The sequence below is a fragment of the Poromitra crassiceps genome (assembly GCF_964638095.1).
Source record: "Poromitra crassiceps genome assembly, chromosome: 7".
NCBI classification, from domain to species: Eukaryota; Metazoa; Chordata; class Actinopteri; order Beryciformes; family Melamphaidae; genus Poromitra; species Poromitra crassiceps.
The window spans coordinates 28,408,632-28,429,981 of NC_139628.1; the positions used below are offsets into that span (position 1 = coordinate 28,408,632).

Here is a 21,350-nt window from a genome sequence, read left to right on the forward strand (position 1 = left end):
GGGAGAGGAATGTGGGTGGCCGCCTCAGTTCCAGGGTTACCACGCCACCTGTCGGTAGGTGGTTTGGTTTTATATAAAGATCATTTTTGGAGCAAAAATAATATTCTTCCAGTGGCTGCGTGCCGTAGCGAAGATGGCACTAGAGGGAGAGCTCTCGTTCTCACTCGTAAAACCTGGGTTGTAGCACAACCCTAACGTTTTGTGCAACCGGCCCCTTGGACCAGGAATCACTGAGTTAAGCCACTGTCAGCATTACATCCATGAAAGTTCAACTGGCTATACAAGTGTTCAGTTGTCTTGGTGCATTTCTTTTAGATGTGTACATATACACAATACTTGCTATTTTAAATGGTAGTTCTACCATGCCAAAGCCATTTTGAATGGAAAATGATATTCTTAATTCTGATTCTAATAATTCAATTTAACCATGAGGCTTTCTGGCCAGAGAGTGAGGGCATGATGTGAGGGAGACAGAGGAACAGCCCCTCAAAATGTCTGTGCACGTCCCTGCTCTGTCCCCACTCCTACACCTCTTTCTTCTCCGACCTTAGCTGTCTGAGTTTGGCTGCAAAGGGTTTGTCTTCATCGATACAATGTTGTTGATGTCGATACAATGTTATCACTTTGAGGATGTGAAAAGGTTTCATATTCACAAAGTCACCACATGTTCCCAGGGCTGCAGTGATGGGAATGAGTTTAATCATCACTGTTGGGAGCTTTACATTTCCACACACTCAACATGCAACAGTAGGTCTCAATGCCAGATTAGCAAACGCAGGGGCCCCTGGGCACTGAAGCTCTGAGGGGCCCCTCCCCCCACCCCCCCACCCCTTCCTGAACATTACACTCAGAGAAGAAGAAGAAGAAGAAGAAGAAGAAGGGGGGGGGGGGGGGGGGGGGGGGATGAAAAAACCAACAAACTAAAAAATAAACTAAAGAAATCAGACACTCAATCATGAGACTTAATCTTCTTGGAAACTATTTTTATTTTATTCTGATTGGTCTTAGATTTGTCTCATAGTTCTGTGGAGCCCAACATGAGCCCGACAAAAAAGAAGAAGAAGAAGAAGAAAAAAAAGGGCCCTTCATACTGAGGGCCCTGGTTGCCCATATGGTAGATCCGGCCCTGGCTAGAGAGACTGTAGTCCTGGTTTTTCTTTAACTTTCAGGAGTCTATGCTGTGTAAACAATAACCATGTTCAAAGACATGTATGTTAGGAATAATACTCCTGTCAGTGCTCCTGACCAAGGCAATGGCGAAAGAACTGGAGTTGATCCCCGGGCGCTGCACTGTGGCTGCCCACTGCGGCTGCTCACTGCAGCTGCCCACTGCTCCTAGTTCTAGGAAGGTTCCTAGTAGAGGATGGGTCAAATGCAGAGGATGAATTTCCCCATGGGGATAAATAAAGGATAACTTAACTTAACTTAACTTAACTTAATTTAAAGACAATGCTTTTCTTTATCTGGAGATTATGGGTGGTATTGAGGAGACAGACAGTAGAAATGGACCGGGGAGTATAACTAAAAAGTGCCCAGAGGCATCAGGCCCAGTGGGAGGAGGGTCAGCAGGGGATTTCTGATGCTCAGTAAACAAGCTCAACTAAACATGGCACACCCCTTGGCTGGCAGGTACAAATAGTGGACCTCTTGCTCCTGACTGTCTCATGTATCGATGACTATTCTTGGGTGCGACAAGCCGTCCACCAGCAACTGCTGTATATTGTGAATGTCAGTGTTCATAGGTGGCGGAGACGGAAGAGGTGAGTGAATGTAGTTGTAGACCATAAAACCTTTATTGTTTAATGCTTCCCAGAATATGCACGCACCTGGAGGCAACGTGCATAAAATGCTGGTGCACTAAATGTCTTCAGGGGTTCCAGGCATTACCCACTTTGGTAAGACTTTATAATAACATTCAGTCGTAAGTCATTTATAAGCCTTTAGTTAATGATGAATTAACCATTTACAAAACATGAATATACATTTGTAGATGATTAATAAATGTTATGTTAACAACACAACTTACAACATGTGTTGTAAGTCATCTATAAGCCTTTAGTAAATGAAGTGTTCCTCACCTGTTGTAAATTATGTGTAAATAATATACAATTCATTTCCAAAGCTTTCTGCATCCCCTAATCTAAAGTGTAAGGGGTTCTCAAATTTCTTCACATGAGGGACCCCTAAACTGACAAAGATTAGACCACAGACCCCCATTCGATAGGATTTTGTCCCACGGTCCCCCATATGATAATAAGATGGATGCTTTTAGATGTTTTATTATACAGGTGTATAAAATCCATGACCAAAATAGTCATTGTGTTACTCATGAATGGAATTATAGCGAAAATAAATTACCTCCTTTTGGCTGGAGACCCCCTGGAACCCCCTCAAGGACCCCTGCTGCTTCTCACATCATGGTTAGCCTATATAAAAAAAAATCACATACAATTGTACTCTAAAGAATTTGTTTAGCATCTGAAAACATTAGTTATACTATAACTACAGTGTGGTACCCCATAGTTATACTATAAGTACAGATCTTGTTGCCCTCTAGTTAAAGTCTAAATTCACTCCTTGTACCCCGTAGTTATACTATAACTACACTCCTTGTACCCCGTAGTTATACTATAACTACAGATCTTGTTACCCTCTAGTTAAAGTTTAAATTCACTCCTTGTACCCCGTAGTTATACTATAACTACATGCTTATTTGCGGGCTGTATTTTAAAGCGTTACCGAAATCTGTGGGAGCCAGTTTGAATGGGCTTGATGCAGCTGATAAAATGAATAGCTAATACAGTCGTATTGTTATTTAATTTACAGCTGCTATGCCAGTAGAGGAGATGCTGGATCATCATCCAAGTATAAGGATAGATCCAGTTGACTGTGTGGCATTGGCAAATACTTTACATGACTCACGGGTCATATATACTCTTAAGTATGGAGACATGCCTTATTATGTTCTGGCATTGATAATTGATGATGTCATGAGACTGTCATTGATCCTAATTCCAAACAGTTTATAATGGAGTTTAAAGTGATAATAATATTATAAATGGAATTTAAAGTGGTAATTCTAAAGATTGGTTTTCTTGACACCTTTGGTGTTATTTTCTTACACTAATAGGTATTTTTCACCAGCAGCAATTTGTGTCTAAAAGGCAGGAAGTAACACAGGTGCAAGCAAGACATTGAGGGTTTCCAACTTCCAATCCATTTTGGTGTTCCAGTGCTGGGGCACTGGATGCGCTTTCCTGCATCCATTACTTCCTGCCTTTTAGACACAAAATGGCTGAGGTGAAAAAGACAAAGACACTCCATGTAGACTGCAGCTTCTTATAATTCAGGCCCACCAGCCACCAGGCCAACTAAAATATCTTAAAAACGACTTTCTACAATTCTGTCAAAAAGTTGTAGCTGTCATAGATTGTGTTGCATAGTTGATTTCTCTACTGTTGACAAAATGTGATATTGTAAGTCGCTTTGGATAAAAGTGTCTGCCAAATGACATAATGTAATGTAATAATACTTACCGTATATTTATTCCAGACAAATCGCTGTTGGTCTGTTTCAATCAGCAGTTCCAAGGGACCTTTGGTGTTTAGAACATGCAAAAGCTTTCATGAAATGGCCTTAGGTGAACCACTATTCTGGTATAATTAGCATTAGAGTGAAGCAAAACTGAAATCAAAATATGGAAAAGGTATGGATTATTCCTTTAAAATGTACTTTAGGAAATATATACTTAGGAAAGAGGGGAAAAAACGAAATGCTCAATGTTAGCCCTACCCCTTTTGCTCAAGCAGGACACATTCCAAACCAACAACAGTATTGTTAAATAATTGTTTGTATGAAATATACCTGTGACAAATATAAATGGTGATTTAATTTGACAGTGCAAACAGATTCACATTTAAGGCACATGAGCCTCGTCAGTGCAAAAACATATAAGGCACATATAGATTAAAGCTTTCGTTCATATCACATTTTACCATGTAAGATTTCCCTTGATGAATTCCTCACAATTAGAAAATGCATCGCAGAAAATATAAATAACAAAGTTCAACAGTGTTTCTTTTTAAAAACCTCTGTTAAAAGTGGCAAATTGTCAACCTTTTTCATTATCCACTCTCTTGCACACTCTCAAGAATGCAACATTGAACAACTAAACTTTCAAAAGTATGGGTATAATCGTTATTTACAGCCTTGTGGTCTTCTTCTTTTCGAGTCCGTAGCAGTCTCAAATGTTGTTTTGCCAATATCGGGGTGTGTTCAGCCAGATCCTGTGGGCTACACTGGGGCGCAGGCCACAGCTGATGGGGTGTGTTCAGCCAGATCCTGTGGGCTACACTGGGAGGCATCGACACATTCTAGCAGGTGGGACATGTTTTGTACTGATCCGCAGCTGCACGTGTCCTCTCTCTGATATGTCCAGGCTTTCATCAGTGCTTTGCACCTCTCCTGCTCCACACGTAGTCTGTTAAGGGTCTTCCAGGTTGGCCATGGGAGGTCGTGATCGCTAGCGAGGCATTCGGTGGGTGTGATTCCTCTCTCCATCCATTCATGGGTTGGGTTGTTGTATTGCTTCCATTCATCTTTCCAGATGTGGGCCCTTGCTGTTTGTTTGGATGTCTGGAGGGGCAGGACTGTCTGCAGGAAGCTGGCTCTTGATTTGAGTCTGGGTGGAGGTGCTGTATGGCCGTGCAGGGGGTGCCTGATGTCGAGCTCCTGTGCTCTCCGCTCGTCTTGAGCGATGGTGGAGCGTCTGATGTGGCTGTTCACCTTGTGGTGAACAATGCTTATAGCTTCTTGGAAATTCACTTCCATAATGTTAAAATGCAACAAAAAGAAAAGGTCCGTAAACATATTCCACAGTCCCTTCATGGCACCGGAACACATGTGAATCTCCTCCACAGGGGGCCGGCGTCTGGCCGCCACCCATGCGAGCACCGGATGTCCGCATCCTCCGCCTGCCTGCGTCTCCACTCATCCACGTCGACATCCATGATGGTCATGTCGTCGTCCGTCAGGTCCACATCTGAACAGTCCCCCTCCTCTTCCTCCACCTCCTGCACTCGCTCGTCCTCCCGTTCCCCTCCCCCAGGGGGCGGCGTGCTCAGGTCAGCGGGGAGAACACAACCGGCAGCGATCTCCACCTCGGCTTCCTGCACAGCAACCGTGGGGGGTTTAGAGCAGCTAGGCTGTGTCGGCTTCTCCGGCATCAGCACCACCCACTCATCTGGAAATATGAGCGTCGCTCCCCCGACTCTAACAACGTTCAATTCCCTCCTGCTGCTCACACTCTCCCCAGCCCGTCTCCCTCCTCCGTCTTCCAAAGTCTCAGCGCAGTTGCTGGCCAAATGCCCAGGCCTCCCACACGACCAGCAGACTCTCACCTGCCAGCCGCCTGCACGTCTCTCCTCTCGCGCTGTCCTCTGGCCCTCGACAGCCTCCCGACACCCCCTGGCTAGATGCCCGAATGCCCCACACGTCCAGCAGACTCCTGGGCGCCCCCAGAACCGTTGCTCCGCGTCCCTGGTCTGCCCCCTGGGAACGCTGTGGCACCACCTTGCCAGGTGACCATGTCCCCCACAAGTCCAACAAACTCCTCCGTCCGCCGTTCTCCCCGCTGCGTGGCCTCTCGCAACAGCTTCATAAGCTCTTCTGCCCAGGCAGGCGTCACCTCCAACACCCATCTGATCTCCTGCTTCAGGCGGGCCTCCATGCCAGCAAGCACCGAGCTGAACTCCGGAGTCAGTATAAGTTCTTCTTCCCCTCCATTCACCAACGGGCGTCCTCCATCACACACCATCCCACGTGGTGCTCGTAGCAGCTAGCACACAGACAGCTAACCGCTAACGCCAGCCTCGAGCTCCAGCCTTTAAACTGTTCATTTTAACTTCTGACACCAGTGTAACGTTGTCACAAACCAGTCGAAGAGTCAGGATCTAGTTACCGCACTTTATTGAGTTGCACAGTCAGAGGACTACTGTCAGCCGTAGTCCACGCCAAACCAAACCCCACAATACACACCCAAAACCCCGCTAGCTCTCTCCTAGCCTCTCCGCTCTCCCCACACACAGCTGTCTCCTCCAGGCTCACGCTCCAACTCCCCTGAGCTGTTCCCCTCTTCCCCACAGCTCCCCTCCCCCCAGCCAATAACAGGTGAGCCCCTCTCTCTCACCCCACCCACTGGCTGTATGCTGCCTTCACAGAACCACAGAACCCCGTAAATCCCCACATACACAGACCAGTATAACCCACAGAGACAATCAGACAGACAAATACAGTAGCACCCAAATCCATCCCGCTACACTATATATACAGTATATATATATATATATATATATATATATATATATATATAGCATATTATATATATATATATATATATATAACTAGTGATATCACAATTAACTATTGATGTCACAATTAACTAGAGTGATGTTGCGGTTTAAAAAAATGCTACACATGCTGCACTTTTAAGAAAATAGAACCCCTCCAAAGTGTGAAGATATTAAGATTATTGATTTGCAGAAAGTTAAGTAGAACCTAGACTCAGCTCTCAGTCTTAATCCGTTTCACTGGTTAGGTGGCGCTGTTAGCGCCGCTCACCAAACGTCTGGAAACCGAGACTAATGGAGAACCAGTCTGGTAGAACTACATGCACAGTTGAAATGTTCAAAGAGTGACACCTTGTGGTCAGATGTGGAAATAAGGGCACAAGTTATCCCATGAGCAGGTGATAGCTTGAGAGATCATTCATCCATCCATGATCCATCCATCCATTAATTTCTTTCTTTCTTTCCTTCCTACCCTCTGGTCCTCCTCTTGGTTAATCTCTCCATTTCCCCCACATCCTCATGTTTCTCTCATACCTTTTTTTACTCTGTCCATTTCTCCTTATATTCCTATCTCTTTATTCTCAGATCTGGGTCAACTCTTCTGCTTGTTCTTGTCTTCCTCACGCCCCTGTGTTTGGTCTCTCCCATCCCTCTCTCCTCCCGTCTGTCCTTATACACTCCCGTCTCTTCTCAGGTCTGGGTCAGGCTAAAAAAACGTGCTCCCTCACTGCTCTAAAACGCAGATTCTTCACTTTTATGACAGCTGTTTTCTTTAACACCCCCCCCCCCCCCCCCAACACACAACACACCACTCCAACATGGCTGAATATTCCCCAGCCTGGTGAACCATCTGATTTGATAAGATTTGATAGATTTGATTGGTTTTCTTTCTGTTCTGATAGATGCACGTGTGTTATCGTCCTAACATAACAGTCACTCCCAGGGGTGTGTGAAATGGTTTTAAGATGGGATGTGAAAATGCAATTTTGAAAAAGAAAAAAGAAAAATCTAATGCAATGATTCTCCACCTTTTTCATATCAAGGACCCCCAGTTCAGTCCACATTAGGGTCACAGAAGAAGCCCATTGGTCCAAGATATGATTTTGTCCAGAATTCAGTGAAACTATGATCAAAATAGTCATTCTTCTTCCTGAGCTAATTGTGTTAAGTTATGCCGAAATGTAGATTACAAAGTCAAGTCCCAAGTATACTTTTAGACCAGCAAGTCAAGCCAGAACAAATCAAGAGTCCAGTAATCAAGTTAATATTGTAAAGAAAACAAAATATCGAGGACTTTTCAATGCAATATGGTTTTAATAGGATACAAACTTGGTAAGAACATCACGAGTTTGATTTCTACAATCACTTTCAACTTCACTCATTCCATACAAATTCAGAAATCAGAATTTGAATCCAGTCGTCTGCTGGAACAAATCTCATCACGTTCAATCTGAGTCATTTTACACACAACACAAGATCTCAAGTCAAGACTTTAAAAACCTTTTCAAGTCATCAAAGCACAAGTCCCAAGTCACCAGAACCCCAGTCTTGAGTCTTCTCTTCATGTATCAAGTCAAACTCACTCGCTATTCAAACGGTGATTTCATGTCACAATAATGGACAAACTGCATCTTTGAGCTATGGGCTACAATTATTGTTAAATATTGTGATTTGGGGCCTTAAAAGGGTCGCTGACCCACTGCAGATCAGTCACATGACATCAGTCACATGACAGGCACATCAGTAGTTTTAACGACTGTTGCTCTGGGAGCTTGACAGCAGATTTTAAGAACCCCTGCCCTTGGGAAATTAACGACAACACTAAAAGGAGTGTCTTAAAGGACTCTCCATCACTTCACTGGGCTCTCCGTGCCGCGCAGAGCTGCTGAACACTTTTTGCACCCCGCCCGCTCCTCATCGCTCAACCCCCAATTTGGCCCCGGGCCAGATTGACTCAAGCGTCCCACCACATTCAAACAACAGTTTCCCCCCAGAAGGGAATCAATGACAGCACACAAAAGCACCAGTCACCCTAAGAGGCTATAAATCAGGACACGAGACGTTAAGGTCGTTTAAAATACTATTATTATTATTTATGGTACTTTTTTACTCACACGAGTGTTTTTGCACTTACAAAAAAAAAGTGCTTTTGTAATGCATTTAAAAAAAGGTTCTGCAATAAATCAACATTACATAGGAAAACATGAACAGATGAAATATATCCTCTTACTGGTCCGCCAAGCCAGTTTTTTTCTTTTCTCAGCCAATAAGATTCCAGTCTGTTTTAAGAATGGCTGTTATAGTACAAGAATATACGGAATATATACAATGCAAAATAAATCAACTAAAGTATACACGGACGTCTTGGTTTAAGGTCAGAGTTTGTTTGGTACAGAACTAGCAACAGCAGAAATCAAAATCACTGGTTAAAAGTCACTGGGAACAAACAGAGTTACAAAATTGAGATAAAAATATTGAAGCTGTTGATAAACGTTCCTAATAATTTGATCCCTGTGCGGTTTAGTCTGCTGTTTGTGATGTGTATGCTAGTTATGAAAAGGTGCAGGCTTCATGGATATCTTACTAATATAATAAGGCGGCCGGCGGCGCATGCCACTTGAGCGGGCGAGGCCGCACAGCGCGGCGTCTGCGACCTCGAGGGCAAACCAACGAGGCACGGTAGAAATGAGCGTTGCCAGTTCAGCGCGCGAGCCAGCGAGACACGATAGAACGGTTTATATGATTAACAGTTAGCCAGTGAAAGTGATATAAAGTATAAGGTGAGAATGGTTTATATGACTAACAGTGAAAGTGATACTGTATAAAGTAAGTAGTGAGAAAGGCGTTGACTGAGTGTTTGTGTGTTTTGCGGAGCTACTGAACTCATAACACATTTTCTTTACACTTCAGCAATTCTGTATTTCAACAGCGAAAATATACACATTTCCTCTTGAGCTCTCATGCTTAAACTAAGAACGAGGAACAGAAACAAACAGGTTCTAGGAGTCCAGTTAAAGCAATGGAGACTTTGGCAACAGCAACGCCACAAATCCCACAATCAAGACAGGAAAGTAAGAGGAGGCTAGAAACCAGATCCCAGCAGACACTTCTGCACTTTTCAAATCCAATCCAATCCAAAAAGCATGGCTGAAATGACAAGTGGGAGTTACAGGAAGAGAAAGTTAAAAGAAACACACATGGCAGAATTGGTTTTTCCCCTTTTTCAAAATATATACAAAATCAAACCTTCCCGGTCTTTCCAAGCATCGTTTACAACCGATTCCAGTCATTTTCACAAGTCCAAATCACTATATATACACAACGTATGTATACACTATAAACACAAGCGTCTCCTATACACAATGGCACCACGAGTGGGCGGAGTCTCAAACTCCCCACACAGCAAAACATGTTACAGCTATATAGACAGTTACAGTAATAAAGAATACAGACTCATACGCTGATATAATGGCAGCATCTAGATAATGTGAGTGTATGTCTCACAATACTGACTTCAGTGATATTAACGGAAATACTTTCTTCTGAACCCCCCCCCCCCCCCCCCAGCATTCTCTGAACCGGGAGAGATTTAAATAATAATAAAAAATAAAAATAAACATACGAGTGATACACACACTTATCAAAAAAACACATCAATGTCATCTTTGGCAATGTAGTGTGATACTGATATTTAAGATCGAAGAAATCAACGTAGTTTTACAGTACACGTGTCGGGAACATCAGTTGAAGCAGATAAAGTTGTCCACCCACAAAAACAAAGCAGTTATAATTTTCAGCTCACTCTGTTGGTCGGTCCACAAAAAGTTCACCAGCCCTTTAGCGGCCACAGTGTGTGTGTGTGTGTGTGTGTGTGTGTGTGTGTTTGTGTTCATGCCGATTGGCTAAAAGCGGGTGGTGGCTGGTGGGGATGGGGGATTTCGCACATGTGCTTGCAGCTATTGCGACTTCGCGTTTGTTTTTTAATCAACAGTCTTTTCCTTTTCTTCCAACGTCCTCAATGTGAACACTTGGATACGCTCCGGTTTCAGTCTTTTAGTGTTTCCGTTTCTTCTAGCGCTTCAAATGTGGGGTAGCGTCCTCCTCTTCGTCTCCATCCCCGACTCCAAACTTGCTCTTAGCTCTCTGGTAGGTGATGTGTTTGCCCTCAGGACAAACTCTGGAATACTTCTTGTACTTGCCGATTTTCATCTTTTCGTCTCTCCAACCAAACTCAAAGTCTCTCAAAATGTAGTGTCTGCAAAGGCAGCATTAGTGTGTATGTGTGTGCGCTTGACTTTCTTCTTTCTTCCGTTGCGATTCGGATTTGTCTCAGTCTCGGCCACAACTGCATGTCGACTCCACTTTCCCGCACCTAACTACAACTTTTCAAAGAGACATTTTCCTCCACCTGGTCCACATTGGTTTATTTTCTCCCCAGCTTTGCAAACAATTGAGGGGATTTCCCCTGTAGAAAACCTACTGTTAACGGTCCTTCAACTTCTGTGCGTCGATTCGTTGGACGGGGCAAATTCTTCAGCAACTCCTTAAGCACCACTTTTACACTTATAAAGACATGGACCCTGTTTTTGGTCTTGAATACGACTCAATTTGTTCTGGTCTTAGAATTGACTTGGACTCGACTCAGAGTAGAGAAGAGTAGCTCCGGTGCTTTTTTGACTACAGTGCTGCCGCCATTTTGGACGGAAAACGCCTCCTTGTGGCGATGGGAATCAGCGCAGAACCATGAGAGCTAGACACAGCGTGACCGGGAAGAGCACAGGCCATTTCGGTAGAGGTTCTTTTGTACGGCACTTTGTAGGCGGGGCGTTTTACTGGCGTCATTACGGTAGTCCCCTTCAGGCCAAAATGGCGGATTTGCTGTGCGCTGATGTTGCAATGGAACAACCACTGAGAAGAACCCATCAGCCTCTTCAGTTCTTAGCAATGTACATTCTTTGACGGTGGACTCGGCGACAGCCATGCTTCGTCTCCTTCTGTTGTTTAATAATGTCCATATCCCATAGACATGCCCAGCCCCAGGCCCAGCCCCAGGCCCAGGCTCTCTCTCAGCCCACGCAGCTGCTCCTCTCCCAGACGGATCTTGTCCTCCAGCTGCCTCTGCTCCACCAGCAGGGCCGCCTTCATCTTCACAAAGTGGCTGCAGACAAACAAGCACAGGAAACATATGAGACATGGGTCACTCAGTGCATTCCACTGGACCACTTCAGGGTGTGTCAGATATGTATCCAACAGTGAAATGCAAAATTTTCTCTGCAGATTCATACTTTTTATGAGTCACAGTTATAGGTTTGATGTAGCCCAATGTGACACAAGTACTATTTAGTACTGATATTTTAATGATCTTGGGTTCCACACAAAGTCCAACTTGGCAACTCTTCGTTCTCATATTCGTTTCCTAAATTTCTATTTTTAATTTATAGTGAATAAATAAAACTAATCTATTGCACCGTTGCAATAAATATTTTCACTGGAGCCCATGCAGTGTTTTATTTATTCACTGCTCCAGCCTCTCTCCATCTCTGCGCCTGCCGGATTTGACCTGGATGTGCGTGTTTTTAACTTTTCTATCTTTAATTTATACTCTTATGTTCATAAGTTTTGTATTATGTTAATTATATGTGAGCAACAGAGCCAAATTCCTTCTAGATGTAAACTTATTAGCTCTGTTAAAGTTATGTTTTGAAACTTTTCCATATACTTCTTTTTATGGGGTTTCTGTGCTGTCAAATCCCTTGTATGTGCAAACTTATTTGGCCAGTAAAAGTTGAGATTATTCTTTCTTTGTTGTTGTCTTTGTCTTTGTAGTGCAGCCACTCCTATGTAATGTAATGTATAATTCAATGTAGGGCTGGGTCACCAAAACTCATAACTCTGTATGTTTAGGTTGAATGGCGATACACAACATATATCTCTGTATTGTATTTTCTACAAAGTGGGCTAAATGTTCAGCTGTCAATCAAAGGCAGTGTGAGATGTCACAAACACTTTTATTAAAAACAAGCAAACTGTGAAAAACACGTGCAATCTGTTATGTGTGTATAGTGCACAGCTAGGGTGTGTGTGTGTGTGTGTGTGTGAGCCTAGCTCTGAGCCATCAGCGCTCAAGCGTCCCCACTCACCTGTAGTCTCGGTGCTGCTCGGGGGAGAGGCAGCGGGCCAGCACCCGCCCCACAGCCTGCTCTCTGCGGTCCACATGGTCCTTCAGGTCCTGGGCCTCAGACAGCTGCCGCATGAGCTGACGCTTCTTCTCCAGCAGGGGGAGCTGCAGGCAAACAAAGAGAGAGAGAGAGAGAGAGAATTGATGTTTTCTGACTACATACATACAAGTCTAAACATGTCCCATTTGCTTGTCCTGTGCTACTGTTTCCATGCAGCACCCATCTGATACTTTGACTGTTCCTGAGGTTGTTGTTTTTAGCGTGAGGACTTGCATGTTAATTTGAGTGTATAAATGCATTTCTTCATGCCTTCATTAACTCTTTTATTTCAAAGCCTATAGCGTCTTACTCATGTTAGTTTTGACATCATCATAATTTGTCTTTGTTATTTTTTTAGGTGAATTTGTCAAAATAAAGGTGTTTGAGAACTCTAGTCTTTTCTTCGTCCCTCACCCGCTCATGGTGCGCCGTGTCTGGGTCCAGTGTGTCCAGTGAGGTCTCCACCCTCAGCAGCCTCCCGGACAGCGACAGCAGCAGGCTCACCACCTTGTCCAGATCCCCGATGAACATGCGGAACTTGTCCATCTCGTTGGGCTTACACACCGCCACCACCATGCTCTCCACCTGGAGACAGACATGGAGACACAGAGTCAGAGACGAGACGAGTGGACTTCAAGGCAGAGAGCGATGTAACTGAGGAGGGAACGGGGTGAAGCCTCTTGGCGGCACATTTGGCATCCCTAAATAGCAAAGCACTTGGTTATGTTTGAATGTTTGAGTGAATCGTTTGCTCATTTGAAAAAAAAAAAAAGCATCCCTCAACAGCAAAGCATTTGGTTTCAATTTAATTGGGTACACAAAATGGTGCGAGACGAGTGAAAATGAGCCAGCATGCAAGAGAAAGTAAGGAGGCGAGAGAGCGAGTGAATACTTCTCTTGATAACCCAATGGCGATTTTTCATGCCTCAAGAGACATTTGGCTCAAATTGAATTGGGTATGCAAAATGGCACAAGTAGGGCCTGTGTCCACCTAGCGTCTTTTCCTCAGGTCCAGCGTCTTTTTTCAGTTGTTTCCAATGGGGGGAGAGCGTATGCGAGCGCACACGGACGTGTAGAGAAAGTGCGCAGCGCCCAGCGTCTATTTTCGGCGTTTTTGTGCGCCCGACTCCCAGCGCTCCCAGCGCTTCAAGCTGAAAATATTTTAACTTTTCAGAAAGACGCTGGTGTCGGCTGCTCCTTTTCTGGTAACTAATCATATGGAAAAACTATCGCAACAGAGACAGAACGGCTCAATTGTGGGAGCAGATCGGCTAGACACTTAATATTTCTGGTGAGTGTTGTGCTTACTGCTTTTAATAGCGTAGCCTACCTGTGTTATTAGCTTGCTAGCTGTCAGCTATCAAGCTGAACTAACGTTACTTGCAGACTGCTTGCTTGTATATTGTGCGCTGGGATCAGCATTCCCCAGCGCACTCCCAGCGTTTAACGTCGGAAAAAGATGCTAGGTGGACACAGGCCCGTAGTCAGCATGTCAGAGAGAGTGAGTGAGCGATTAAGAAAGTGAGGATTGTTGAATAATGCTTTGCCTTCTCTTGATGACAAAGTGGCAATCTTTCTCCATCAATAGCAAGCAAATGATGTCAATTTAATTGGGGCAACAAAATAGTGCAAGTGATTAAACAACTGAGTGAATGAATGAGTGAGTGAATAAATAGGATATAAGGCGTGAATGAGTGAATGAAGTGAACGGTTCAAAATAAATCCACACTTTCACTCAGTGTCACAGCAGACATTTTGCATCCTTCGTAATGTGACATTTGCTTTGATTCAATGGCAGGAGTGAAAGCGACTGACTGACTGACTGACTGGCTGACTGAACAGATGAGGGAATTAGCAGATGACATGTCTCCCCACCTCCTCTCCCAGCTGTGTGTTGGCTCTGATGTCGTCCTGTAGGCCCCTCTGAGCTTCTCTCAGCACTCCCAGCTTCTTACGCAGGCTCTCCATCAACTGCTTCTACACAACAGAAGGAGAACTGTCAGCACACCTCACAAACTCAACACACCGTTTCAATCTCACACCATCTATCCCATTCCCACAGTATTATTCACTTTGACTGAGCGATACTGAAGTTGCGGTGCTGGAAGACAGACTACAAGTTTAAAACACTAAACACTATCTCCAAAATTGGCACTCACACAGTTGGATCATTGACTGTATAATATATGAACGACGCGTCCCCGCCTCCTACCGCAAAAGTGAAGCCAAAAGATCTCGTTTCAGCGAGCTGCCATCTTGCTTGTGTGATGTCATTTGCGCAGTAAAGTCGGGCTGAGCCGACCTCAGCTGTGACGTGGTCTGACGGAGGTTTGTGAGTGGCTGTCACAGCTGTCAATCAGCCCTTTTTATATCGTCAAATAACGAACTAAAAACAAACTCATCAGAAAAATTAGCATTTGAACGTACATCAGCGTCTTAAGAACTACCTAAAATGACAGAAACCATTTTTGGGAAAAATGTATCTGACATGTACCGATTGTTTAGTTTGGCTCATGTCCCATCCACTAACATGGAAGGGGTGGGAGGGGGATTTATGACCTATACTGCAGCCAGCCACCAGAGGGCGATAGAGATGTTTTGGCTTCACTTTGGAGGAGCGGTCATGACATCCACGCAGTCAAGATAGCAGTTGCGCGTGTTACCTTGTAAGTCAGCTCGTCATCTTCATCCCTCTCTCTGCTCTCTGTGAAGTCCTTCATCTGTGACAGGAGCTGAGCCTTGGCTGCCGACGTGCTGTAATAAGATGAACAGCTGGAGCTCGCACCCGAGCGCCTGGGAGAGCAGAGCAGAGAAGAGCTCCTTTATACACAGAGGCAGAGTGATACATCAATGTGTACGAAAATCCTCTCGCCTCAAAATGAGCAATACAGCAACAACAACATCAAAGAAAGTCTAAATGAGACGTTGAACCACCTGCATTGGAGAACAGTGCAGACCATTTGGAATGGCACGCTCAATGTTTGTTTTAAGCTGCGTGAACTGCGAGGCGGGTGGGGTTTACCCACGTTTAGCACAATTCAGACAGTGTGAGACAGCTGTCTAAATTTACTCTCATACACTTTCCTGTGATCGTCTAAACTTTGTGGCACTGCCGGTCCTGCTCTATGTGGCAAAGCCCACCCGTCTGGCTCTGAAGCAGCTAAACCGGGGGGGAGAGAGAGAGGGGGGGAGAGAGAGAAAGAGAGAGAGAGAGAGAGAGAGAGAGAGACAGAGAGACACAGAGAGAGAGAGAGAGAGAGAAAGAGAGAGGGAGAGAAAGAGAGAGAGAAAAAGACAGAGATAGAGAGAGAGAGAGAGAGAGAGAGAGAGAGAGAAGAAAACTGGCTGCAGAATATGCTGAGGAAAGGTTGTGGGAAAGAAGGAATGAGCTTAGTGACAAGAACAATTAGGTCTTGTATAAATCAAATGGTCTGTGTAATTAATGCATGGACACACACATATGCACGCCATCACATTCCACCACTCAAACTCATGCTCTCTCTCTCTCTCTCTCTCTCTCTGTCTTTACCTATCCAAGCTGTCCGTGTTGTGCTCCGTGGTTTGGTAGGCTCCTCTCCAGCTCTCGGTGCCCGGCTCTCCCTCGGCGCTCGGGGGGAAGAGCTCGTCCAGGCTGAGCGTCTCCCCGCTCCTCTCCCCGGCCTCCAGCTCCTCCTCCAGGCTGAGCGTCTCCCCGCTCCTCTCCCCGGCCTCCAGCTCCTCCTCCAGAGACCCGCCCTCTGCCCTCGTCCTGCCCGAGGGCGAGGCCTCCGAATCGGGCACGGTGTCGATGTCCGTCTCCAGGACGGTGACCGGCAGGGCCAGGCACGCCAGCTCGCTGCCGATGGGCTCGTCCCCCGCCGGCAACGCATCCTCTTCCTGGAAATCGTCGATGTCCGTCTCCATGGGGATGTCCAGCTCCGCCTCCAGGCTGTGGGCGGGGCTTGGGCTGAGGGTCGTTTCAGATTCTGTTCCCGGCTCCGGCTCGGGGATCTTCTGCGGCTGCGAGTAACCCGGGAAGCCTCCGCTGATCCGGAGCTGCTGCTGCTCATAGCTCATGGCCAAGTAGGATTCAGGAGATATGACCCCGCCGACCTCTCCGTTTTCTAAGGTGGCAGGAAGAGCTGTGTCGCTATGAACTCTGGGAGACGGAGTTCTCTGCCACTCGGCCCCCGGTCTCAGATTCGACTGCTGCCTGTGAGGTTTCAGGATTGATATCAGCAATAAAGCAAATCAATAGAGACAACAATTATCATTGGAAATAAACAGACTTCCTCAAAGTGTTGGGCAGTGGGCACAGATGTCTTTCAAAGTTCCCACACTCACTTGAACATCAAATTTAACTCACTTTCTATTATTATAATGTTTATTTGGTGAAATTCAAGGACACAAAATTGTCATGTATTAGGGGGAGACATGGCACTGGTGAAAATTAGAGAAATGTATTATTATTATTTTTAACGAAGTAATGAAATCTGATGAAGAGCAGTGGTGCTCGACACGTCACTACTTGTTTTTCTTAGGTCACTAGCTGTTTTGTTTATTTCACGATTTGCTCACTTTCGGCTCAGCACTGCCCTCTTTGGTTTGGATGTGCATACTCACTCACGGTGAAATCATTTGAAAACTGCTGCTGAATACATACATCCCAAGGGATTTCCTGAGGATGTCTAAGGCGAGACTTAGAGATCAATTTGCCTGCCGTTTAAAAATGATATTAAACTATTATTACAAATATTATAAATAATAATAGTGAGTAATAGCTTTCACTCTATCCTGTTATCTCCCCATCTAGATTATATTATACTCGCGCTGTTCGCTGTGCACGCACGACCGACTGCGGCGCACCCCTCGGCACATTCGGCCAGGGGTTTGACGCGGAAGTATATCAAGGCCTTAGGGGACATTCACACCAAAAGCGTTTTTTTCAGTCAGAACGCTATGAAAATCATGTTGAGAGCGCTTCCATTGTGCACAAAACACAGCGCACGGAGCGTTTTGTTCTGCTCCGTTTTGTTTTCACCTGTAGTCGCGTGCAGTACAGATCAGAACACAACGACCACACGGACGGTAGCCAGCTGGTTTTGTCTGTTTGATGTTGTTCACTGTCAACATAAAAGCCAGATTATTGCCAATTCTGGCAGAAGCGGAGGTTGGAGGATCCCTCGGGAGGAGAGAAGGTAGGAAGAGTGAAAATGACGAGCAGCGCGCTTTTCCTCTAATGTTCAACTTTTTTCAGCTTTAAAACGCCCACAGCGCTCCTCCAAAAACAACAGACGCCACCAGCGCTGAAACGCCAGGTGCGTTCATCAAAAGAGGAGCACGTCTAGGGCGTCCTTACATAGAGAATGAATTGCAGAAAGACGTTGGCAGCTCCAAAAACGCTTTTGGGTTTGAATGTCCCCTTAAGCCTCCATGACTGACTGACTGAGTGCCTGCGTGTGTGAGTGACTGACTGTCCTGACTTTTCCATCTCATGACCCAGTGCTGTGGGAAACTTGAAGCATGTATGAACCCGCTGTGTGTCTCTGTATGCTCCTGCCAGGCTCACCTGCTCAAACTGTTGTCTGCTGGCGGCGGCGGTGGAGGTAGAGGTGGTAAAAGGTCCACCCTCTCCTGCTGTCCCCCGTACTCGCTCCTCCAGCTCCTGTCCCGCTCTCTGTGGGGCGGAGCCACCGGCCTGAAGGCCCTCCTGGAGAACATGGGACTGGGCGGGGCGATAGAGAATGGCTGTTCCGGAATCGGAGCCTGGTTCTGATTGGACGAGGCATGGGGGAAGTGGCGCTCCTGGACCTGGGTTTGACTCTGGCCGCAGCTGCAGCGCGGACAGCCCTCAGACACGTCCTGCCGCTGCGGGGGGAGCAAGGTTATTGTTACCGAAACAACGAAATAACAAAAACTAGGTGTGGGGGGGGAACAAAAACAAACATTTTCATTCACTGCAATAATAATAATAAACACAAGGTTTTACAAAACAAACAAAAAACAATAACTAACTCGAACTGTGTGTTGTGTGTTTACAAATCTAACTGAAATTAACTAAAATGATAGAGAAAATGTCTTTAGTTTTCATTATTGTCAATTTATTTCACACATGAGAGTAGTAGCCTATTTTGGGTGGATTGTGACACACATCTTTTATAGTTGTCTTCTGTGGATGGTTGTTCATTTGTCCTAACTAAGTGAATAGATAATGCTATGATGTTTTGTTGAGTTTTCAGTACACAAGACTTTGTCTGACCTAAAACGAACACTGAAAGAAAAAATGAAGACAAACACTAAAGCTAAGCATTTTCAAGAAATAAAAATTTAACTAAACTAGCAAACCTGCTTTAAAACTAAACTGGAATTGAAGATAAAAAAAAATCAAAATCAAAATCAAAATAAACGAATGAAAAATGCTAATTAACGATGCTAACCTTGGGAGGGAGACTGTAGGAGCGCTGCCTGGACGGCTCGGACGGCGGGAGGCACGAGGAGGAGTGGGAGGCGGGAGGGAGGGGGTGGAGAGGTGGAGGAGGAGCAGAGGAGAAGAGAGGGGGAGAGGTGAAGAGGGTGTGGTGGGACGCCCGCCTGCGGTGGAACTGCTCCCACTTCGGGGGCGGCGGCCTCGGAGGGGGCGTGGTCTTCTTCTTTCCCACGCCCCCTCCCCCCTCCTCCACCTCGCTCAAGGTCGCGGACGGCGACCAGCGGTGGGCGCCGTTGAAGCGGAGGTCGTTTTCGGACATGGCTCGCCCGCGCAGCGAGAGGGGGGCGGGCGGGGGAGCGAACGCCGAGCCGTGCCGGTCGTCAGCGTCGCTGCCGTCGTTCTGTCTTGAGCCCCATCGCGCCTGGTGGGAATGCTGCTGCTGGTGATCGGCCCCCTCTAGTGGCTTGGAGTCACGTCTCCACCTCGGGTAATCCCTACGAGAGAGAGAGAGAGAGAGAGAGAGAGAGAGAGAGAGAGAAGGAAAGAGCGGGGGGGGGAGAGAGAGAGAGAAACAGAGATGCAGGGCGGTTTTCAATTATTTCCACGTCGATAAACTAACAACAACAAGTAAAGGAAGGTGTAAAATAAGGTATGAAGGTGAAATAAATCATTCTAAAAATGAGTTTGTCAATAAGAATGAGAGAGCAAAATCTCTAGAGAGAAACTGTCAGGGAATCTGGTGGACAGATTCACACGCTATGACAGAGAAAAAGAGAAAAAGAAGAGAAAGCGGTTGAGCTAACGGTTTCCCATCGGCATTCCAGACCCACTCAACTGTTACTGTCTCTGGCCAAATATGAGCAGAGGCCCCTTACATACCACAACCCCCCCTCTTCCTCCATACTAATATACAGGACTCACCATCCAACCACATATCATCACACTCGTGTTTGAACCATGGATGATTGCTGCGCACACTTAGGGCTCATTACACTCAAATCACAGCCAGGCATGACTGAGTGGGATTTCCGCACGTCAATTTACGACGACTTGACCCCACCTAAAGTCTCTAGAGACGCACTTAGAGGCAATCACAGGGAGATAGGGAGTGTGTGTGTGTGTGTGTGTGTGTGTGTGTGTGTGTGTTCTTGTACAGCTGTCTTAGTGAGAACCAATGTGAGTCACTCACACACCTTCAAAGGGCTGTTTGAAGGTTAAGACTTGGTTTGAAGGTTTAGGTTTGAGTTGATCTTAGGGTTAGGGTTAGGCATTTAGTTGTGATGGTTAAGGTTAGGGTTAGGGGCTAGGCTAGGGAATGCATTATGTCAATGAATATCTGTGTGTGTGTGTGTGTGTGTGTGTGTGTGTGTGTGTGTGTGTGTGTGTGTGTGTGTGTGTGTGTGTGTGTGTGTGTGTGCGTGTGCGTGCGTGTCAGTGTGTATTCCGCAGGCCCTGTTCAGAACACACAGGCAGGAAGTGGCTCACCTCTCGCTCAGGCTGTACTTCCTGTTGAGCTTGGCCGCAGCGTCCTGTTGCGGGGCGGGAAACGTCTGTGGAGCACAATTGAGACGGTTAATTTCACCAAAGAAATGCAGCCAGGCCTCGTTCTGCAGCGGCCGGGTGTGGGTCAGCAGCACACACAGCAGCACACACGTCACATGACACGTCACATGACGACGTGCTGAAGGGTAGTGGCTGTGTGACCGACTGACCGCACCCTGCAATATATTTCAATGGTGATAAGTGGCCAAGAGCTGGGCGATACTTTGCATTTTGACTGATTTTGTGTTTGTGACATTTTGTGACGCCAAAAATATCCACTAGAAGACAGGTGTTTAGTGATTTTCCATGAATCACTGGTATGTTATAATGATCAAACAGCATTTAGACCGCTTCTCAACCTTTTTGATTTTAAGAACCCCTAGTTTCAGTCCACATTATAGCCACAGACCCCTCCCCCCACCCAAATCTGAGAATATTTTTTAATTGTCAGATATTATTTTGTCCAGAACTCCACGACTACCTATATTGGAGGTAGAGAGATACGAGAGAAACTATGATCAAAACAAGTCGTTCAGAAGAACATTCTCTGATTGTGTTCACCTCTTGTAAATTAAATAATGCCATTATGGTGAAGTTAATAATTAGCTGGGGACCCCCTGAATGCCATCTCTCTCTCTCTCTCTCTCTCTCTCCCCCTCTCTCTCTCTCTCTCTCTCCCCCTCTCTCTCTCTCTCTCTCTCTCTCCCCCCCCCCCCTCTCTCTCTCTCTCCCCCCCCCCTCTCTCTCTCTCTCTCTCTCTCCCCCCCTCTCTCTCTCCCCCTCTCTCTCTCTCTCTCTCTCCCCCTCTCTCTCTCTCCCCCTCTCTCTCTCTCCCTC

The 21,350-nt window shown here is 45.8% G+C and overlaps 1 protein-coding gene across 1 annotated transcript in view; it reads right to left on the minus strand.

Moving 5' to 3' along the window:
- Positions 1 to 9,931: 9,931 nt before the first annotated feature.
- shroom4 (shroom family member 4) overlaps positions 9,932 to 21,350 on the minus strand; it is a gene marked incomplete at its 5' end in the record, with an annotated part of 120,145 nt that continues 108,726 nt past the window's right edge. Inside the window, 9 exons of the mRNA XM_083640048.1 lie at positions 9,932 to 11,505; positions 12,488 to 12,630; positions 12,980 to 13,150; positions 14,441 to 14,542; positions 15,229 to 15,358; positions 16,095 to 16,757; positions 18,114 to 18,412; positions 18,982 to 19,465; positions 20,457 to 20,521. Of these exons, the coding sequence (XP_083496174.1) occupies positions 11,349 to 11,505; positions 12,488 to 12,630; positions 12,980 to 13,150; positions 14,441 to 14,542; positions 15,229 to 15,358; positions 16,095 to 16,757; positions 18,114 to 18,412; positions 18,982 to 19,465; positions 20,457 to 20,521 (2,214 nt within the window). The 3' untranslated portion in view covers positions 9,932 to 11,348. The remainder of the gene's footprint in view (positions 11,506 to 12,487; positions 12,631 to 12,979; positions 13,151 to 14,440; positions 14,543 to 15,228; positions 15,359 to 16,094; positions 16,758 to 18,113; positions 18,413 to 18,981; positions 19,466 to 20,456; positions 20,522 to 21,350) is intronic.